The sequence below is a fragment of the Marmota monax genome, unplaced genomic scaffold (genome assembly GCF_021218885.2).
Source record: "Marmota monax isolate L192 unplaced genomic scaffold, Marmota_monax_Labrador192_F-V1.1 WCK01_AAM20220418_F8-fsc00156, whole genome shotgun sequence".
Taxonomy (NCBI): domain Eukaryota; kingdom Metazoa; phylum Chordata; class Mammalia; order Rodentia; family Sciuridae; genus Marmota; species Marmota monax.
In genome coordinates this window covers 3,553,472-3,575,634 of record NW_026694013.1, presented here as the reverse complement: position 1 = coordinate 3,575,634, position 22,163 = coordinate 3,553,472, and the positions used below count along the sequence as shown (strand labels likewise).

The 22,163-nt window shown below is 36.6% G+C and overlaps 1 protein-coding gene across 8 annotated transcripts in view; it reads right to left on the bottom strand.

The window, feature by feature from the left end:
- Positions 1–665: 665 nt before the first annotated feature.
- Positions 666–22,163, bottom strand: part of Cd47 (CD47 molecule) — a 48,912-nt gene continuing 27,414 nt past the window's right edge. Inside the window, exons 4-12 of one of the 8 annotated variants that reach the window (XR_006856067.2) lie at positions 17,574–17,681; positions 16,360–16,452; positions 15,287–15,379; positions 13,851–13,943; positions 11,877–11,923; positions 8,443–8,474; positions 7,072–7,096; positions 6,394–6,426; positions 666–4,571 (exon numbers count right to left, since the gene is read on the bottom strand). Coding sequence is in view for 4 of the 8 variants with exons in the window: in XM_046464021.2 (XP_046319977.1) it covers positions 4,567–4,571; positions 6,394–6,426; positions 7,072–7,096; positions 8,443–8,474; positions 13,851–13,943; positions 15,287–15,379; positions 16,360–16,452; positions 17,574–17,681 (482 nt within the window). In the remaining 4 variants the exon portion in view is untranslated. The remainder of the gene's footprint in view (positions 4,572–6,393; positions 6,427–7,071; positions 7,097–8,442; positions 8,475–11,876; positions 11,924–13,850; positions 13,944–15,286; positions 15,380–16,359; positions 16,453–17,573; positions 17,682–22,163) is intronic. The other 7 variants (XR_006856068.2, XM_046464021.2, XR_006856066.2 and 4 more) reach the window with 7 other exon arrangements.

The window sequence follows — 22,163 nt, the reverse complement described above, 5'->3', positions numbered from 1 at the left end:
TTGTTTTCCTTTCACCCTCTATTCTCCTTGACTAGGAAAAGGTGGGTCTGGGACTACAGTTAGTCATTTACCACCGCAGAAACCTGGGAAGGAAGGCCATATGGAGGTGAGAAAAGTGGGAGGCTGATGAGATACTGGTTCCCTATGATTTGGTTTGGAGGTCCAGAATCCAGTTGTGCATCTGAATTTTTTGGCTACATTAGAGTGTGTGTGTGTGTGTGTGTGTGTGTGTATTTTCTTTCACTTGCAGTAAAAATAATCCTAACAACCAATTAAAATGGATAACATAATAGTTCAGTCCTGGCAGAGGCTTATCTTATTCCATAGGCAATCACAGTCACTGTGGCACAGGCAAGAGGCTTGCCCAGGTCCTCTGCTAGTTAGTAGTATTGCCAGGACTAGAATCCAGGTCTCTTTCTTTCTCATGTGATGTTTTCACTATACCATGGGGAAAATTAATTAAAAATTATCAAATACATTTGACTTCTTACAACTTCTAATTAGAACTTTGCTCCAGCTAAAAGTTTATGTATTGGGTACTACATTAAAAAAAACATCTTTGCATTGATACATAGAATATGGACAAATTGAAGGTATATTAATGAATTAAATTTCTCAGAAATGTTCATGTGGTCTGCTGTCGGAATAGAAACAGCCCAACAAAATAGCTTAAAATGTTTTATTAAGTATATATAATATTACAGGGTAATATTTACAAAGTTATGTCTTTTTTAAATAAAAAAAGAACCTTGGCAAAGGTTGCAGATATTCAAAGCTTCAAACAGTGATAAATTGATTTAATACATATAAAAAAAAGAAAAAACCTTTAACAGTAACACAGCTGTAAAACAACTTTGGTCTTTAAATCACTGCAAAAAAATGGCTACTGACAAAGAGCACAACTTTAATTGCTATGCAAAAAAGCCCCCAAGAGAGCATCTAACACATAGCAACACCAGAGTTCTCTTTATTGAGAATGGTTAATGGATATTTGTATGATGCAGGATCTACTTCTTAACAATGGCTTTTTGCAAATAATGCTTCATTTAATAAAAACAAAAATGTTTCCCTCTCTCAACAATCTTGATAACAACACTTTGAAGATTCCACTGCTGTTGTCTTACAGAGAAGCTTATTACAAAGGCTTGCTTTATTTTTTTCCTTAAAAGACTGGATTTATGGAAAAGCTGGTCTTACAGGATCATAATTAAGAGCTATCAAAGTTAAAGGCAGGAAAACTTCCTGGTCACTGCTCATCTCTTCAAAGTTAACTTGGATTATCCCTATTAAACTAAAAGGACCCCCAGTGGGTGATGGCAGTTAGTGATTTTGAATATAAGACACACATGCAAAACTAATATTTCTAAATAAACCCTCAATCAAATAAAACACAAAGAAAATGTAAAGAGTAGCCAGACAATTATTTCTCCAGTTTCCAACAAGAGGTAAATAAAGGTATGTATTTCCAGACATAAACCACCTATCGCCACTTTTGAACACCCTTTGTAAGATGAGAGACATCTAGAAGGTGATGTAGCCTTTTTTAAATTAATGAGATGAAGGAGCAAACTTATCACTTTTTGAGCTTTATTAGATCACAATTCGGTCGGACACTTACTAAATTGGCAAGAGAAGTCTGAAAAGAGCAATACTCCCAATTATGGGATAGCCAAATTAACTCTGATATTCTCAAGAATTTTTAACAGAATGGACCTGAAATTTCCAGGTTAAAAAAAAATCATTTCCCTTTAAGGTTTTCCGAGCATGTGCAATTTGTCAAAAAAGAAAAGTCTCTAGCTCACCCTATTAAAAATAGTGAGAAATCGAAATACAGCCAATCATCAAACTTATGTACGGAGTATCTAATGTCCGCAGAACACCGCACACAGCAGCAAGAGAGAAAGGAAGAGAGAGAAGCTCTTGCTATGGAAGCAATTTTAAAATCCAGTGAGAAAAGCAAGACAAAAAACCCCGACATAACTAAAGCCAAGATAAATGAAGTACTAAGGAAGGGTAAGAAAGAGATGAAAGAGGCTGCTAGACAGATGAGGACAGACTGCAAAGGACAGCCAGTGGGGGAGGAAGGGCTGGAGCAGTATGTATTGAAGGAAAAGAAAAATGTGATTTGGCCAAAAAGGCTGAAAAGGTTGTTGCAGAAAATGACAAATGGTGTCACTTTGAGAATGTAGAATAAATAAAACCGAATGGAGAAGATGATGGCAAAAATTGGGATCAGGGAGTAAAAAGCATCTTATGGGGCAAAACAATCTATGATGCTCAAAACACTGTTAGCAAGTTATATCTGATGTGACAGAATTGGGAGCCATTACAAGTCTGATTTAAAGAGAATAAACTGTCCCAATGATGCCCAGGCAGAAGGACTGCTGCTGCTGTGGTCCCTTAGCTGGAGAAGAGGATGGTTAAGAGCAAGAGTTGATTGCGTCTGGCATTTCCCCTGCTACCTCGAGTGGCATTGTCTGGGGCAGTGAACACCTCAAAAGGCAGGTAGCATCAAAGAGAACACAACAGATGGTCAGACTTGAGACTGAACCCCAAATAAAGGAGAGTTTACAACATATTAAAAGGTACAACTTTAGTTCATTAAAAAATTTTACTATAAAGATTTTCATACCTGATTTTCTTAATGGAGAATAAGAATTTGGATCTTTTTCAAGTCCATCTGCTTTTTTTGCTCTTTTCATCAAAACTAATTTCTAAAGTAACAAACGATATTAGCAAAGTGCAAATATTTTCAGGAGAAGAGCAGCAGGAGCCATTAGATTTGTATAAAGAAATACAGCTCCCTCTCCATAGACTAATATTTTGGACAGCTACTCAATCAGGGAAGAACTGTTTTGATAGTATGTTCAATTTTCTGAGGGGCCTCAGCAGGTTATAAGTTTAGGTCTGCCATGGGCAAACCACTTGGTCCCAACGTGAAATATGACAATAAATTTGGCATAAAAGAGGCACATGGAAACATCCAGGAGACTAAGAAATAACTATCAGTGATGGCACTACGAATATGAAAGTCTCATTACACAAACAGGAAGAATCACTAGTATTTTTAGAGGGCATTGGTGAGCAGTCAAAAAGCTTGGCGAATTACCTAGAAGTTTTTAAAGTTTTAAGTGATCAAATATTTGCATCAAATATAATTCCACCTGATAAGGACCTTTTGTTTTTAAATGTTTTTATTAAAAGCACAAAGTCAGCACTGGCTCTCCTGTAGGTACAGCACTTCTGTCCCTACAGAAGCAGCAGGAGCCTACCTTATACATGTGCACATACAAACACACATCCACAAACCAGGTAAAAAACGAGTGCTAAGAATCTAAAAGTACTCCAGGCGATCACACTGTCAGAACGTTATTTTTTTCTTCTAACTGGGGTAGGAAATGTGGTTCTGTTTTACTTTTCAATCTCAGGGGAGGGGGAGCAGGAGGCAGGACTACAGGAGGAAGCAGATGAGTGGTTATCATGCAACAGAGACACAACAGGAGGAGCGCCCCCCTCGAGGGCTGGCCCACGGCCTGATGGAGACACACAGAAGGTTGCCATGCAGGAGACTCACAGTTCAGATTTCAGTCTTGCTTTTGTCATGCCTCCAATCAGAAAATAAGTGAAGAAACACCGTAGAGTTTTGCCTTCAAACCAGAGGAAGGGAATACATATGTTACAACCATAGCTATTTTTGCCGAAAAGTGTGAACACAGTGCTCTGAAAACAAGTCTGGCTCCTTTCTGCAACTGATGCTACTGCGTCACTGGACCATGTTCAGAGAGGAGAAAAGGTGCTACATCGGGTACAGCAGAAGCGAGTCAGAGGAGGGCAAGGAAGGGTCCCAAGGGTTGTGTAAATTAAAGAAAAACACACCCGTCAATAAAAGCAACCCATATCTGGGAAGTATCTGTCACACTGTAGGCTGAAGGGACACTCTGCGAATGGCAACCCCCAAGAATGAAGACCCCTATATCCAGTGACGTCATAGCACAGGTAAGTGGCATACATGATGTTCCCAACCAAATTCCTGTCTCCACTTAAGTCACTATTCCCGACCCAGAAGTGGCAGACACCTTATTCAGCTAACAGCCTAACTGCCATGGATGCTGGGAACCTGAGTTTACTAAGCTTGGATGGAAGCCACTGATTTTCACAGATGTTTCTGGGTGACCATCAGGTTAGTGTTAGGTCATTCTCACCCTGAACCAATTTAAACCCAGAGTCCAGAGGCCCGAGGATATGGAAAGTATCATCCTTGGAAGTTGCTCCCTCTACTTTTGTCCCCAATTAAATAGAAATAACAGAAAATTGGATCTCAACCGGGCACACGACACAGATCATAAATCTTTTATTAACTAAATTACAGTTGTTTTGAATAAAAACTGTGATAATCATTTACGGGTCAATGACTTATTTTCTCTTACAGACGAGTACCAGTTACTTTTCTTTTTTTTTTTTTTTCTTCTTCCCAAGAGTGAATCATCAAGGCCGGGGTCTTTAAATACAAGTGTACTCCTTCAGGTTCCATGACTCTCCAAACCAGAGTCCTTCACTTCACTTCAGTTACTCTGGAAAATTGAAACACGAACATATGGTCACTACTCATGTCTATTTCCTGTGCATTAAGAAGTTGATGCATTTTTAAAATTTGGAACTGTTTTTTAGATACACAGTATCTTCAAAATAAAGAAAATATGTCTACAAAGGCCATAGACAGAAACCAGGCAAATCATTAGCCTTTTCAGTTTTGGTAAATAAAATGCAGTCAATGCTAAATGAAAATAAAAATCAATAGTCTGATGATCTCCCTTTGTTGGCTGAGTTAAAGAAGCCAAAATATTGATATTTCAAAGAAAAGAATACTAATCCTAGAATAATATTCCATTACATTCACTTTAAATCTACACAATTTGTCTAATGTAAGTGAAATAAACATGATAGGTACAGGTAGGAGGAACACCCTAGGCAGGGACGGGGACCTCTTTCCAGAAGGGTAGATATGCTAGGAGCATCAATCAGGCGGGTGTCAGCAGACAGAACCCGCCAGAGAGACATCCAGAAAACAAACTCTGACCAGCTAATATTAACAAAATTAAGCACATTTCAAAGGCCATCATAGATTTCATCTGCTATGAACAAACAAAAATTCAAGGCAAAAGTTATATTTTAAGGGAAAGTTCACAAAGAAAGATGCCACTCAAGGATCTTATACTGGTTTTCTGAAAATGGAGAAAAGTTTAGTTTCTTCCTACAGAATGACACCACAGTAGGAGAGAACAAAGGAGTTGAGAAGCCAGAATTTAAGCATGAATAAAGATGCCATAATTCCAGATACGGATCTTTTCAAATGTCTTTTAATTTCTTCCTACTAACTATAATTGTTTTAGGAGCTAGGGACTTGCATAACAAAACCTGATTTAAAGGCTGTGGTACAAACCTACAGAAATGGGATCATTCAGTGGCTCCTGGGTGAACAGAAGCCTAAACATTGTTTTAAATTTGGTTCAACAATGACTGGAGTGTTTGAATCTTATGCAAAAGTTTATTGTAACCAGGGGAACAAACCCTCCTGTGTTAAATGCTGTGCTGTTTAGAGGTGAGCGGGCAGGTCATAGGCTTTTGAAACTGTAAAGCAAATCACTGACATAATCAGGGAATGATTGCAAATATCGAAGATGTGAAGACATTTTTGGAAATAAGGAAAAAATATAAACACAGTTACTAAATGCCAGTGGACCTGAAGATTGCAGCATATGCAGGGAAAACCAAAATGAACGCTAGCAGCACTTGATGTTTCAGATTTGGTTATCTTTAAAATTTAACAAATCCAGGTCTTTGAAGTATTCCATGAAGATTAGAGGTTATATTAGTCTAGAGTTCCAAAAATAGAAGTGAAAGTGGGAGTGACTAAACATTGTTCTTTGCCTTTCTCTGTAACCCTCTACCAAAAGGTCAGAACCAGCTCCTGCTTGGAAAAATAGAGATATTAAGTCCCCATGGTTGAGATGCCACAAAATCACCAACACAAGCATAAAAGAGACTCTGTCAAAAATGATAAAGATTTGTGCCAGATTATGTCTGTGCCTTATAAAAAGCATTTTTAAAGTTAGATACCAGGTGCTGAATCTGAAACATGTCTTACAAAAAGGGGCGATTTCACTTTGCTCTGAGCCATGTGACTGTGGACTCTGATTCTTGAGGCCCTACAACTCTTATGTTTAAGTTTTTTAGCAAAACAGATTTAAGTTTTATCCATCAAGAAAGGTGGACTTTTATGATTTGACAGTGTCCCTTTTATTTAAGAAAGTCATATTTTCAAGAAGTATTTTTATTTCTTTTCAATATCCACATTTCAATCAATCTGTAATTACAGGAATATTTTATACTTACCATCATTCATCATTCCTTTTGATTCTTTAAACGCTAAGGGTTAGTAACAAGCCAAAGAGGCAGTTAGTAAGGATCCACAATTAGAAATCATTTCAAAACAAACATGCAGCAACAGCATGCCAACTATTCTACAATTACACAGCCAAATGAACTTTAAGACTATCATTTTTATTGCAAAGCATTTCTGTGGTTCACACCTACAGTATCCACTAGGGAAACAGATTCAGTTGGGAATACAGTTTCAGATCTACATAGACAACAAAATGTTCTGGTCTGGTCTCACTACATAGTGATGACCTGCATTTTTCTGAAGTTTACAAATTAGAAATTGGGAATAAGATTCTCCTCTAAGGGGGTGCCATGGCACTTTTCATTTTGGCCCCACATAAAAGGGCAATGGTGTTCTTGCCCAAATACCACTTGGCTAAGGTAAACCAACTCCTTGAGGGACAAAGCATGATCCTTTTTTTCCCAGAGGTGAGAATATTACAAAAGCAATACTCCTGATTCTTAATGAATAAGCAAAGAAAAAGAGGACAATGCAAGGGAAAAACCAAACCAAACCAAACCCTAGACCCCTCTCAAGAAATAGATGGGCATTCTAACTTTTTCAAGGGCCATTTCAAATTATGATCTGATAATAGATCAAGAATATACAAGTTTGTAATAACTACATACCATTAAGTGGTTCCTCTACAGCTTTCTGTAAAATATTTAAAATATATTTACATAAAATATAATTTGTTTCATGTCCTTATATACTAAAACTTACATATTCTAACATTAAACTATACAGTAAACAGTGAATCCTTTCATCTAAAACCAAAATAAGGCAGTAAGGGCTGAAGCAAAGCTCGCCAAGTTGAGCTGGTAGTTTGGTAATAATTGTATTATTCTCTTAATATGCTTTTCCTATGCAGAATTTCCTACCACACCCACCTTACTCAGTTCAGAAAATCCTAACTTCTCACAAAAATATTGAAGTGCAAGTATGTACACAGCAATAGCAGAACAAATAATACAGTTAAGCAAGAGAATGGAGCAAATCAGAATCATTTTCAAGTTGGCAAAATGAACTCAGCAATGGGAGAAAGAAAACTGTTAGGATTTAAAGGTACAGCGGTTGGGTTTTTTATTAAGAGGCACTTTAGAAACCACTGGCTGCTTGTGACCGGGTAGCTATGGCAGTGATCTTTTTAGAATAAACAGCCGAGGTGAAACAAACACACCCTGAGCCAGCCTGCCCCTTTGGCATGCCTGCGGAGGCTCCTCAGACTCAGGAGCACTTCCTGCCACAGACAGGAGACTCTCTCTGGGAGTCCAAGTAGATCCATCATCAGTCTTTATAGGAAGCTGAGTATAATATAGTCCTCTCTAGATCTTATTTCCATAAAAGAGCTCTGGGTCTGTCATTGTGATGAGTCTATATTTATCAAGATAGTTTTCTCCTCATTCATCCTCTCCTAAATTTGTTCCTTGTTTTTGGAATTTTCTCAGAGAGCTTATTAAAATATCCAAAGTACGGTGAAACCTGCAGTATAGTTTTCAGGAAGAAAAATGTTTATAAAATGGTGTGGGGTAGATAGTAACTCAGATTTTTCAGCAATATTTACATTCATTTTATAAATTATGATTTTAATGATGTCAATTTAATATAAATTTCTCTTCCTCATTAAGCCTGAAACTATCGTTTTGTGTATTTACATCAAATGGATCCAAAAGGTGAGGTAATATATTGGAATCAGCTTCCTTCTGATGGAAGAAATAACAACCATTATTCCTACTCATAAACTTTCCAATTCTGGATATGAGAAGTCAGTACAATTTTATATAATAATTTATTCCACCCCATTAATACTTAAATGAGCAAACATATGTTTTAAAATAGAATTGGACCCATTCACACAAAGGTCATGAAACGACTTCAACATTTTCTTAATTTGATGTTACATGAAACAGAGAGCAAAATAGTTCAATATTCCAATTATCACTCCTCAGTCTAACCCACCAAGAGATCATTCCCAATTCATTTAATAAACTTTAACTTACCCTAGGAGCTTGTATAGTCCTCTGATTAGAAGCTGATATAAATAAAAAAATAAGAATATTAATTTAATAAATGAAACAAATTAAGGCAATGAAATGTTTATTTTTAAGATAAAATGTTCAGGGCTAAAACTAGAGGGTGCCAGAGACTCCAATGAAGGAGTTCCAGCTGTGATAGTCTATTCAAAAATACAGAATATTCTTGATTATATGCATTGAGAGAAGAAAATGAAGCGTTGACCCACCTATATCGGATAATAAACACACATGTTCTCTCATTTGTGCATGCCATCTCGCCCCCCAAATCAGCCATTTGCTACACTTCTTGGTGGAAAAATGCTGTCATCCATCATCCCTACCATGGGCTTGCCATCTCTTCCTATTCCACCCAGGCAGGACATGTCAGAATGTGGCAATGACTGGTGTCCCCTCTACTCCACGTTCTTTGGCTCCTTGCTCTCATTCCCCGTAGCCCAATCTTCCCACCTCCTTCAAAACCTTCTCAGCTTTCAAAGCTTCAAATGGCTAATAAAATAAACATTCATACTCCTCTATGCTTAAAAATTTATTCTAGGCAGCTAGAGGCAGCCACACTCAAGCCCTCCCCTATATAACTCCTTCTTAGCTTTTGAGTTGCCCTTTTCAGTTTCCTACTGGAGAATTAAGAAAGATGAAGGAATACAAGGCAGGAAGAAAAGGACAAAAGAGAAAGGAGGTACTTTAGTTGGGTAGGGGAGAGAGAGGACTGCCTTGAAAAACCAAAGAGGATGCCCAAGAGCAGCTAAGTCCTTCATACCAAGCACGGTCCCACAGTTTCAAAATGTCAGCTAGCAACATTGCCGGGTCATCCAGGAGTAGGGTTTTCCTACTGTATTATATTCTCTTACTGTTCTTTCTTTCTTTCTTAATAGAATTTCTCATTTCTCTCTCAGTTTAAGAAATTCTGATTTCTCACAAAAAATATTAAACATGGAAGTAGCAACACAATAAATCATACCATTAAACAAGAGATGGGAGCGAAACAGAATCATTTTCAAGCCATGTGAACTCAACTCAGTAATGGAAAGAAAATGTGTTGGGACTGACAGGACTCCACTGTGACCTGGACTGGATGACAGCACTGGACTTGCTCATCAGCAGTCAGGCAGCCCCAGTACAGCTTTCCTTCTCCATGCTATTTATCTCCTACCACTCCTCACCCCAAACCTATCAAGCTTCTACAGCTGATGGGAAATGGGGTGGGTTCTGACCCAAGGTCAGCCAATCTAGAGGCTAGCCGACAAGGCTCACTCAAATAGGAAAATGGTACCTGACTGGCCAGGTAAGATTCTCACTCCCCCTGGAATCCAAAGGGAAAACAGAAGAAAAGACTAGAAAGCTGGTGATGGGAAGGGAAAATGGAAAAGAAACAAAGTAAATGAGAACTCAAAGCTCAGAGTGATAGGTAAGAAAAGCTATCACTGGGAAGACGTGATTAGGATAAAAAAACGGGGACACAATGGAGAGGCTGAGCTACCTGGCTAACAGGAGAAGAGCCAAAGGCAGAGGAACTCAGGAACCATAACTGACAGAAAAGACACCAACTAACTCTTGTTGCTAAGGGGGGAGTGATGAACCAGTAAGAGGAAAGGTGCTGGAGCTGTCTAGCTGCCGAACTGAACACTCCCCCACCCTGTGAGGCCTATTATCTGTCTGCACTCTGGACATCCTCTGCTAGTGCAACATGTGGGTAGACACTGACCTCCCTCACTGTGGCAGCACTTGTGTCCCAACATGAAAGCAGCCTCTTTAAAGGATATAGAATGAAATGGTTTCGATACATTCCATTTAGCAGCTTCCCAAATAAATAAGCAGAATTTCATAATTTTGTTGGGGATATCAGGAGAGTGTCATGAATAGACAGCTTACTTCAACTAAACCATGCCTTATTTCTAAGGATTTTTTGTTTGTTTGTTTCTTTCCCACTGAGCCACATCCCCAGCCCCCCCCCCCTTTTTTTTACATTGAGACAGGGTCTTACTAAGTTGCATAGAGCCTTGCTAAGTTGATGAGGCTGGCCTCAAACTTGCAATCCTCCTGCTTCAGCTTCCTGAGCTGCTGGGATTACAGGCATGTGCCAATGTACCCAGCTTACATCTAAGTTTTATAAAGGACAATAGAACTAAACAGCTATCTAAATTTTTGATTGGTAACAAACATGAGGGGGTGGTCAGAGACAATATTTTAGAGTTCTATTTTTGGGCTCATCAGAATTAGTATTAAGAATAGCTAAGAACTCCCCCCCATTACATATAAAGAATAGTCTAAAATTCTAATTCCCATGAGCAAGAAATGTCACATTTGTCTAGACCATTCTGAAAATAGAAATCTATGAATAACAGTGATTCAAAAGGACAGCAATCAGTTGTGATACCTCTAAGAGTATAAAAGTAAACAATGCAGGTGTTAACTTCACCTGAGTTAATACCGTCCAATGGGGCTACAACACATGAGCCAAAAGAATGATCATGACTAATCTGCTATCATGAGCAAAGGCCAGATTTTTTTTTTTTTTTTAAATTAAAAGCCTTAAACATTCTATCTGGGCTGACTTGATTAAATCTTCTGCATTAATTGTTATCTAAAACACCTGATCACTTGACATAAACATATTTCCATGTTTCAAATTTTTCAGAAACACTTTTTATAGTGATACCATAAACACTTTTCCTCAACAATGGCCAGAAAATACATCTGAATATTTAAACAAACACAAATATCTATTGACTGACAGATATTGTGCTTCTGTAGCATTCTAAAATATCTGAGATGTGTGGTAAATATGTTTCTGACTTTAATGAGGCTAATTGTTCAAAACAAATTATATGACCTCATATTAAACTAAGTGGTAATGGCTTTAAAAACAAACAAGTGCTTTTACCCTTACATATAACAGACATAAGCATCCATTATACTAACAAGTTCAACTTTAGTGAGTTTAGCTGGCTCCTTTTAATCTTTTCATATTATTGTTCACAGTGTCTTATCTCACTTTAAAAAACTAAAATGCTTTCAGTAATAAGAAAAAAATGCAATAAAAAGAAGGACTTAGTGAAAGTCAAAATCCTATTCTTCAAAATAACAAGGCTATAAAATTTACATTTGTGAATAATGAAAAATAAAAAAATTAAAATTCTCACTTTTAACTCACTCTTATAGGGCTTTTTTTTTTTTAATGATCTGAGGCTTTTATTACATTTAAATCAAGATGCATTCATTTCTAAGACAGTGCATCTGCAATGAGTAAAAATTATTTTTGAAATATTTACAATTTTTACTTCCTGATACCAATTTGCAACATTAATGCTATATATATTCAGATTTAAACAAATTTATATAAGCAAAACACATTAATCTTCCTAGTCTACCACATTATCCAAAAAGCAACTTTCCTGTACCTTTTCTCTTCTTGCCTTTCAACTGACCGAAGGTCTCTCTCTGCACTCTGGCATCAGACAAGTTGATTTGAAAAGTTAATTTAGGATATTCTCAAAATATCAACAAAATTGAACTAAATTCTTAAAATCAATATAGTATATTTATACAATAAAGTATGATAAAGAAAAATAACCTGGGGTCCGTCTAGGGACTTTCATTTTAATTTAGAACAGTGACATTTTTAATGATAGTGGTTTCACAGGCTTCTTAGGGATGTAAGCAATGGAAAGAGCGGGAGAGCAAGGCCAAAAGGTGGCAGCTAAGCAGTGTCCACTAAACTTGAGGCAGCATCTCCAGACCTGATGGCAACTGTGCTGAACACCTGCCAGAGATGGAAGGCAAGGGCAAGCAAGGGAACAAGAGGGGGCAATACAGATAGTGAGGGAAAAGCAAGAACACGGAGCCGAGAGTCAGTCAGTGACACCTGTGAGTACTGCAGGTTGCATGCTGCGTGAGGCAACGAAATCAGCAGGGCCACCCCTTAAGAATCAGACACATGGTGACTGGAAGATTTAACCAGGGTAGACTAGCATCACCAATAAGACATTCACCATAGCAACCACGCAAATGCCAGTCTGCTTTAGGTGTCTTTCTTATTTATTTATTTAGAGGTTGGGGGTCTTTTTAAGTTGCCCAGGCTGGCCTCAAACTTACAATCCTATCTTAGCCTCCTAAATAGCTGGGATTACAGGTATGCACCACTATACCTGGCCTTTTAGATGTTTTGTGTTTTATAAACTTATGTGGCATGAAATTGGGAAATTTCATTGAGGTACAACTAAGACTCAAGAACAAATAAACTAAAAATAGGTAGATTTTGATAATGTATTTTAGTTGTTTATCTAATAAGCATTAATTAAAGGGGACAGACAATATATAACAGAACCAAATTAATTATAGGTCATCAGAAGCTGAAATTCAGAAAGAAAGGTAAATTATTTTTTTAAAGTATTATGCAAGCTATATGGGAAGCTTCTTGACTCTATCAATTCTATTAATTTAAAAACAAACAGTAAGTTTCACCTATTGAAAAGCAGAAATACTGACTTTTCTATACTATTAATTTGCAACTATTGATTCTTTTGATAGGTGGTGAAGAGTTTGCTTTACTTTATAAATAAAAATCAGATTTTTTTTTAAAAATGGAAGCTGCTACAAACCAGATTGAAGGCAACATCACTAGCTTAGATAAAAACAATCCTAGTGTTAGACACCATTAAAAGCGAATGACCACTTTCTCTCTCTCTCTCTCTGTGTGTGTGTGTGTGTGTGTGTGTGTGTTTAAAATAAGAATGTATGCAGAAACCTGTTGTTTGAAAACTGGCAGATTAAATACCAAGGTTAGAAAAAAATTGAAGCTGATTCCATATACGTATTATGAATTTATTTTAAGAGTGGTAAAATCCTAAGTTTAAAAAGTTACTGCTTTTATTATATTGGTTTTTACCAAAAATATTTTAAATGTGTGCATTGGAGGTCATCACATTATTAAATACAAAAGTAAAAGACTTTGATTTTCAGTTCCTGACACATTAGGGGAGTCCCTGTGTATACACAGTACACAAGAAGAATGGCAAGTGACATACAGGTTTCTGCAAAAGAGCTAAATCACAGGAATAATGAACAATTAAAAACCCTGTTCTATTAATTAAAATGGATCCTTCAGAGATCTCTCCCTTTACTTAGGATACACACACACAAAAAAATCTATACATTCTAATACAGAAAGAAAGCCATTTTCTTTTAAAGTAGTTCACAATCCAAACTCTTCATTAATTCATATGCCTTCCACCCTCTTTAATGAGCCTCATTTTAACTGTATTTTCTCATTTTTGGAGTTATCAATACATTTCTGGAAGAACCAACTAAAAGCATTTTTCAAGGTATATATCTGAAATTATTGACATAAGCTAATAAAAATAGGACTAACTTACCCACAAATTTCATATAAACTAGTCCAAGTAATTCTGCTAGAGCTATGATACCCAAACCTGAAATCAGAAGAGGGCCATGCACTGGTATACACGCTGTAAAAACAAATGAAAATTTCTATTAGAAATGCCTATAAAATAACTGAATTTTAAAAAGAAATCAACAAGAACTAATAATGTCAAATTTTAGGAGAGTAATTCTTGTTCTAATAATCAATAAAAATTATCTACATATATACAGAATAAAATTATTTTCATTATTATTAACTCGGTCACTGAAATAACTCCAAATTATAATAAGAAAAGCCCTCTTTTGCACAACACACATCTTATCTTATCACATGAAGACTAATGTAAAATAGCATGTAAAGTCTAAGACTTCAGTCAACTAGAGCCTGGTTATTTTAAAAGTTCTTCCATAATTACAGGTATAAAAGTTTGTCTGCTAAAACAATCAGCCCATAAGCCACATATAGCCAACATTCATAGCAATAAAAAAAATATTTTTTCCTCCAGTATTTCCTTGGAGGAAAAATAGGAGTTAAAAAAGAAATGTTCACAATACCAAATATTGGCAAATATGTGGAGAAACAGTAAGTCTTTTTCATTGTTTATGAGAGTGTAAAATGGTGAGTTGAGCAGTTTATTAAAAAATTAACCATAACTTAACATATAATCCAGGAATTGCACTCCTTGGTATTTACCCAAATGGAGTTGAATTATGCCACACAAAACATGCATCTGGATATTTGTAGTAGCTTTATTCATAGTCCCCCCAAAATGGAATGCAACCCAAATGTTCTTTCACACATAAACAATGGTATATCCACACAATGGACTAGTAGTTAGTGTTAAAAAGAAATAAGCTATCAAGCTATGAAAAGACATGAAGGGAATGTAAATTCATGTTTCTAAGTTAAAGCAGCCCATATGAAAAGGCTATATACTATGAGATTCCAACTCTAAGATATTCTAGAAAATGTAAAACTATGGAGATAGTAACAAAGTCAGTGTCGCCAGGGATTTGCAGGGAGAGAGAGATGAACAAATGGAGCACAAGGGATTTTTAGAGCATTGAAAATATTCTGTATGACACTACATTGGGGGATACATGTCATTTCACATTTGTAATAACCATGCAACACCAAGAGTGATCTGCAATGTAAGCTATGAACTTTGGGTGATAATGATGTGTCAACATTGGTTCATCAGTTGTAACAAACGTGCCACTCTAGTATGGGACGTGGAGGGAAACTGTGACTGTGTGGAGCATGCCAAAGGGGCAGGGAGTACCCAGAAACCCTATGGCACTTTCCACTCAATTTTTCTGTGGATCTAAAAACCGCTCTTAAAAAAAAAAAAAAAAAAGAAAAAGAAAGAAAGAAGAGCTCTGTTCAAGAAAAATTCAAACTGGGAATACAGGAGAATGAGACTCTTACCCATGATACAGAGACATAGTCCAACCACAGCGAGCACATAGCCCAACACCTGAGTGATCAATATGGCAATGGTAAAGGAGGTCATCCCAAAAGCTAGAGGAAGGAAAGGGATAGAGAGAAGTACCTTGAGGATACCGATGAAGCAATCACTCCTGCCTGCGTCTGGTGAAACCAAGAGCAACATCCTATGCCCAATGACTGACTGCACTTGTTAGATGGTGGACTCTTTTCCAGAGCCTAACCTTCCACACAAGTCAGCTCCAGACCCACACATTCAGCAGCCCTTTACTGTCGCAGGAGTCTGAGCAGGACTGATGGTTTTTACCCTAAATCCTAGATCAATCCTGCTTTGACCACACTTGTATGCTTTTATCCATAAATGGCTATCTGGCATGGCTTCTCCACATGCACAGAAATTTCTCTAGTGGAGCGAACCACTCTGCAAACATGACTGCAAGCATCGTGACCTCTATCTTGTGCATCTTGACCTGTGGTTTTATAGTGAATGGATGCATTTACTATGTACAGTGAGCCAGAGAGAGGCCCTAAGGTCCAGTGTTAAATGTGACTCTTTAATTATAACCAAAATAGGTTAGCAATTTGCTTTTAAAATGCAGAGAGAACAATGCTGATTATAGTTGTGCCATGGTTTACCTGTAAGTAAAAGGAACATGTTTCTACCATTTGCAATTTATAACTTCATCTTGTAATATTAGTCTTTTTTAATGTATAGGGTTAGCAAATAAAGAATGTGTTGAACACCTACTTATAACTATAAAAATCTGAAATCAGAGTATGCAGATAATCATTAAAAACTATGCAGCATAATTTAAATTATAAAAACTGGCATCAAATAATACAAAAATCAGTATTCACAAAATAATTAACTGCCTTAATGATCTAAGATAGTCTTAAATCAATCTGCGCAGGGAAATCACTAAGAATGTAATGGAAGTTCTTTTAATAAACCACTTCAATTGAACTGTTAAAAAATATAAGAAAAATTTCACCAAAAGTACCGTTTTTTAATGAAAAAAAGAGACAAAAATCATTCTGTAAGAACAAATACCTACCTGTCATAAACACATTGTACTGAAGTAATATTAATACCCCTGTAGAAATTACGATGAAACCAAGTCCTGAAGCATTCTTTACTGAATATTCTCCTGTTAATAAATAAAAACATTTAAAATATTCTCATATATACTTCCTATTCTTCACAAGTTAAAGTACTTCATTTTATTAAATATTTTAACCTCAATAATACTATTACAAACTGAAATGTTTTCCCCAAAATTCATTCAAATGAGTAATTTTTTGAGACAAAGAATATAAATCTCACATGCAAAATCCTTGAATTGGCTCTATCTCCTCCTCAACTATCTAACAGATTTCCAATGAGATATTCTGTAGTCATCTCTTGTCATTCCCTTCCTTTGCTATTTTCCATCTGTCCCAAAGTCAAATCAACTGCTCTTTCAGGCTCTTTTCTGAACTTATCTCCTTCTCCCCATGCCCTCAGTACCTCTGTAAGTAAATACAGGTGCTGATTTATGTTTTTAAACATCACACCTACACTACCGTCTCCTGTAGAAACCACAATAGTGTGCTGAATCTACCACTTGGAGTCCCAGCCTGTCTCTGCTTTTCTTCATGTGCTCCCTGCCCTTCTTTCCCACTCCCACTCCCATCCCCCCACACACAACTGTCACTTTAGACAGACATGGTTCCCACGTTCTTTCCCACTTCCACATCTTGGTCAATACAAGATGGTGGCCCTGAGGCTATTTCCACTTTCCAATCCCTAGAACCTGTGAATATCCCCTTATATGGCAAAAATAAAAGCAAGTTCCATTATATGGCCAAAGATACAATTAAGTTAAGGATCTTGAAGGAGCTTATCTTGAATTATACCAGTGGGCCCAGATTCCAATGACAAGTGTCCTTGAGGGAGTGAGACAGAGGGAAGTTTGCCACAGACACAGAGCAGAAGACAGGAGAAAGAGGAACTGCAACCATGAGGGAAGAAACAAGCTAAGCAAATGCAGAAGCTAGAAGAGGCAGGAAATGGACTCTCCCCTAGAGCCTAGGGAGGGAATGCTGCCCCCGTGACACCCTGACTTACAGCCAGACTTATGGCCTCCGGAGTGGTGAGAGAACTTCTCCTGTTTGAAGCCACTCTGTGTGCCATAATCTGCTACGACAGCACTAGGAAACGTATACACCCTGACCCCCATGTTCCCCTTACATCGACCCTGCATTTCCTCATAGCAACTGTACATCTTACCTGGGACAAAGAGAATGGCTCCAACAATGACAATTGTAGTGAGCAGTAGTCCAGCGATAAGTAAAAGGATGATTTTCTTATTTGTACAGTTGGATTTATATTTAAGTGCTGAAAAATAAAACGAAACAGAATTCAATCAATCAATAAACTCAATCACATGTGAAGCCATTTCTGTAACCTATAAGGCGCAGAGACAAACTGATAACTCACTGTAACTGAAGAACCTCTGAACAACAACTCCTTTAAGTCACCTCACATCTTTTCAAAAGCCAATGGATAATTAGGGTAATGGCAGTATACATGTGGATGCTTAATACACAGGTGACACTTTATTCCCTACACTTTAAAAGAATGAAGTTACACACGCTAACTTTCTCAACTGAGGCATCATTAACTTTGGGGGCTAGTAAGTTTTTGTGTGGGGGATGCTTTGTGCAGTATAGAATGTTATGCAGAATCCCTGGACTCTATATTATGAGATGTTAGTAGCAGTCCCCTAGTTATGTCAATCAAAATGTGTTTAGACATTGTCAATGTCCCTTGATGAGCAAAATCACCCCAGATGGACAACACAACACTGATACACATAATGCTGATGGGACAAAACTGGCTAATTAGCAATATTGAGAAAAAGAGAACTAAGTTCCACCTTACATAAAATTAGTAAAACATCTGGAAATATGGACCCATCATTCTGAAAAACAGGATAGAATAAATATTGAACAAATAACACCCTTGCAAAATCCTGATGGAAAAAAATGCTTAAAATTTTAAACTATTTTAATAAAAATAAACTACAAAGACTCAATGGGATTTATCATATAAATTATTGTTTCTAATGTTAGGTTTATTGTCAAGTATCCAGTACCTTCTCTGAAACAACAATGTAATGAATAACCTTAACAGTATTTCCTTTTAGTCTCTATTGACCTTTTTATGCATATGTTAACATTGAAATTAACTTTTCACCAAGAAATTGTTAAAGTTAAACTAAAATCAGACTGAGTAGCAGAGAGCAAAAGGATATGTGACTGAAATTTTGCTGTGTGTCATACACATAGATTGATGTGTCAATAATCAATGGGTAATTGTTGCAAAGGGGAAAATACTTTAAATGTTGTATTTTGCATTTAATTTTCCTCCACCAAAATGATGAATAGATGAAACATGGTAAAATTAACAATAATAATAATCATGAAAAAATCTATGTTTAAGGTATACTGCAGGTACCTGAAGAGTTTTTGAATCTCTAGCTACCTACACTTTAGATTAGAACCCCAAGACTATTCTGTTTAGGGGGAGACAGAGCCTAAGCAGACATCATTAGTCAAGCTGAGTAACAAATCCACATGAATCAGAAAAGAGAAATCACAGTAATATTTAGAAAGCATCATGTGGCAAGTTCCCCAAATATTTATTTGACCTGTTATTCCCACCCAGCCCTAGAAGACACGTGACTACTACTCAATCACAACCCTGCCTCCTTATCAAGCTCAGTTCTCACAGCTTCTCTGTCTTCTAGGCTCAAATACCAGCTAGAATAAAATTGAGTGCACAGGTCACAAAAGGCCCAGATACAGAGAAAGAAATTTTCTCTAGATATGTGTCATGCTTTCCATTTGAATCCCATGCATATTGTTATCTGAACAGAGCTTCAAAGTTCTGCAAAGGGTTATAAAATAGAAGCTGCTTCAAATGTCCTCTACAATCAAACAGTCATAAGAGATTCTTGTAGGTTAATTTGTTAAAGGAGCCACTAAGCAACAAGCATTTAAAACTTGACTTTGTAGGATAATTTCATGCAAAAAGGCTGACTTCTGTCATTCTTAGAATAAGATTTTGAACGTCACATAGAATTCAATACCTTTAGGCTTAGGAGAAAAATAATACCAACAAAACTCAAACCACAAAATACTATTGTTAGTGTTTTATCATAAAATGGCCTTTTCCTTTTGAGCAGAAGTACACTGTACATTGGTGGTAGCTTTAATTCCTGTTGATTGGTTCAATTACTAATCATTTTCAAGGCTACCTTAAACTTTTCTCCAATAAAAGCAGCCGTTTCCAAAAAATATATTACTGCAGTCTACTTAAGTAACCACAGGCAATGAAAGAATGTCTCCATATTTCTTCAATGGCCCTTTATAAAAAGTGTCTTCTGGCTCCTTTTCTTTGCTCACAATGACCCCATTTTAGCAGGTCCCACGGTAACTGTGCGGAAGATATCTTGCTGTTAGCACAGTTGTCAGTTTCTCAGCTACACTGAGATGCTATAAAACCCAACAATCTTCAGGCCCTCTTATTAGTTATCTTTTCCAGTCCTTTAATAAGTAGATATACCCTTAGTTATAAAATGTATCAAAACATTAGATGTGACAAATAAAATAAATTCAAGAGATTCCCCAAACACTTAGCATTAAGATAAAAATAATTTAATGTATTCTTAACAGCAGGCTTTTATCAAACTTTCTGGTATGATTTTCTGGCTGCTTAGCAAGACAATCTATGTCATTTAAAAAATCTGCATCCTTTTAAAGATTCCCCTCAGCTAAAACTACTGAGCTCAATACATAAAATGAAATACATGAGAAATGATAATCCTATGTACATTTTTAACAAAAACTTACAACCTAGGCTCTGCCTGATACAGGGTTACCAAATACTAGAGGAAACAATGTAATATTTTAACCAACAAATGAGAAATTCTAAAATTTTCCTTTTTCTATTTCAGAATAGATGTTGCTTAATTTCAATATAATTCCAGAGCATATGTGAAATAAAATAGTTAAATCCAGCAGGCTATATCTCGAAAAAATGTCAGGTTGGTTCATTCACTTTTTCTTTTCTTTTTTTTTTAAATATTTTTTTTAGTTATAGGTGGATGCAATACCTTTATTTTATTTGTTTGTTTTTATGTGATGCTGGGGATCGAACCCAGTGCCTCACGCATGCTAGGCAAGCGCTCTGCCACTGAACCACAACCCCAGCCCCTCATTCACTTTTTCTACAAATGTTGACTATGTACCTACAATGTACCAGGCCCTTTTATTAGTCCAAATCAGGGAACAAGTGGATTACATTATTAAACAAGAACTTATTGAGCACTATCAACCCATGTGACAATCACTATTCTACTCACTGACAGTGTACATAAAAACAACCACAAGGCAGGCCTCGAGGCCCTCAGATTCTAATGGGTGAGAGTGTGTTTGGGGATGTAAATGACCGGGGCTTTGTTCTCATGTCTTCCTCCCAGTTAAATAAAAGGTAAAGGTCTCCTCTAGTCTAAGAAAGTTCCTTTAGGCATTAAATCCTTCACTTTCACGTGGATGAAGCAAGTCCCTCTAGCCATTTAAAGACAGTGCTAATGTTATGAATTGAGGAGATTTTCTGGTCTCTTTGTGAGTGATAGGGAGCGCATCTAAGATAGAATGCAGGCTGAGGCTGGCAAAATCTAGTATAATTACCAAGTCAATTGGAGATAAAATTAAATCTATCATGTTACGTTTTCATGATACTCTAAAGACTGAATTGATACACTCATATAGGTCCAGAGAAAGTACAGTCTACCTAACAAGATCTAAAAATCCAAGAAGCCATGCCTGCTCAAAGATGTGATATTTAGTCCCCAGCCAAGTGATCGGTGAGTAAGCAGAGACACAAAAGCTTACCAGTGTGATAAAAATACATATTAGATGAAGAATGAATCATAAAGGGAGACAAGTGTTTGATTTAATTATTATACAGTTTCTGATACTCCAGGAAAGTACCTTAGAATCCTTTTGGTATCTGTTGAGTTATAAACCAATGCTGTCTTCAATGTAGGATAAAGTACATCTAATAACTTTTAAAATCAGATTACAATTTCAATTTTTTTAAATTATTTAAATTTGAATTACTATTTTAAAAATATTTAACACATTCATGTAGAACACACACACAAATGAAGGCTTTGCGAAACTGGTGCTAGAGAAAAATGAATTGCCATTTATAAATTGGTGACTTGCCAGAAGGCAAACAAAATAATTTTATTATAAACTCCATGTACTATCCAGCTTGCTCTGGTGAAGCAATTCTGTCAAACTGAATAATGACTGAACACCACATTCCCCTTCTATGGGACCCAGAGATAAAAGAGCTCAGGCTTTGTGCAGAAAGTACTTTGAGTGTAAACGAAGGGGATGTGCTATAGACAAATCTCCTTCTCCTGGTTCTAAATGTGCCCTGGTTTTGTGGAAAGTTTCACAGTTTCAGTGTATATGCAGGAAGCTGGGATGGAATGGTTAGGAAAGGGTCAAGAAAGCTGCAACTATATGTCTAAAACAGAGTGAAATGTTAAAACTATAGTTGTGTTCAGTTGCTCTTACAATAAAATCAGTGCATAAGCAAGACTTAATTCAGAGGTGACTGTAATGTAGACAGGACCAAGGAAAAACACTGTGAGTTCAAGATTTTTGAATAGAATTCACATCAAACTTCATTATTAAGTCCTATTATCAGGGGACAGCAATCAGGTTACAGAATAATTCTTTATAACCTATTGGAAAACTTTACCTTCTTGCATAGATACTTTCAGTACACTTCAATACA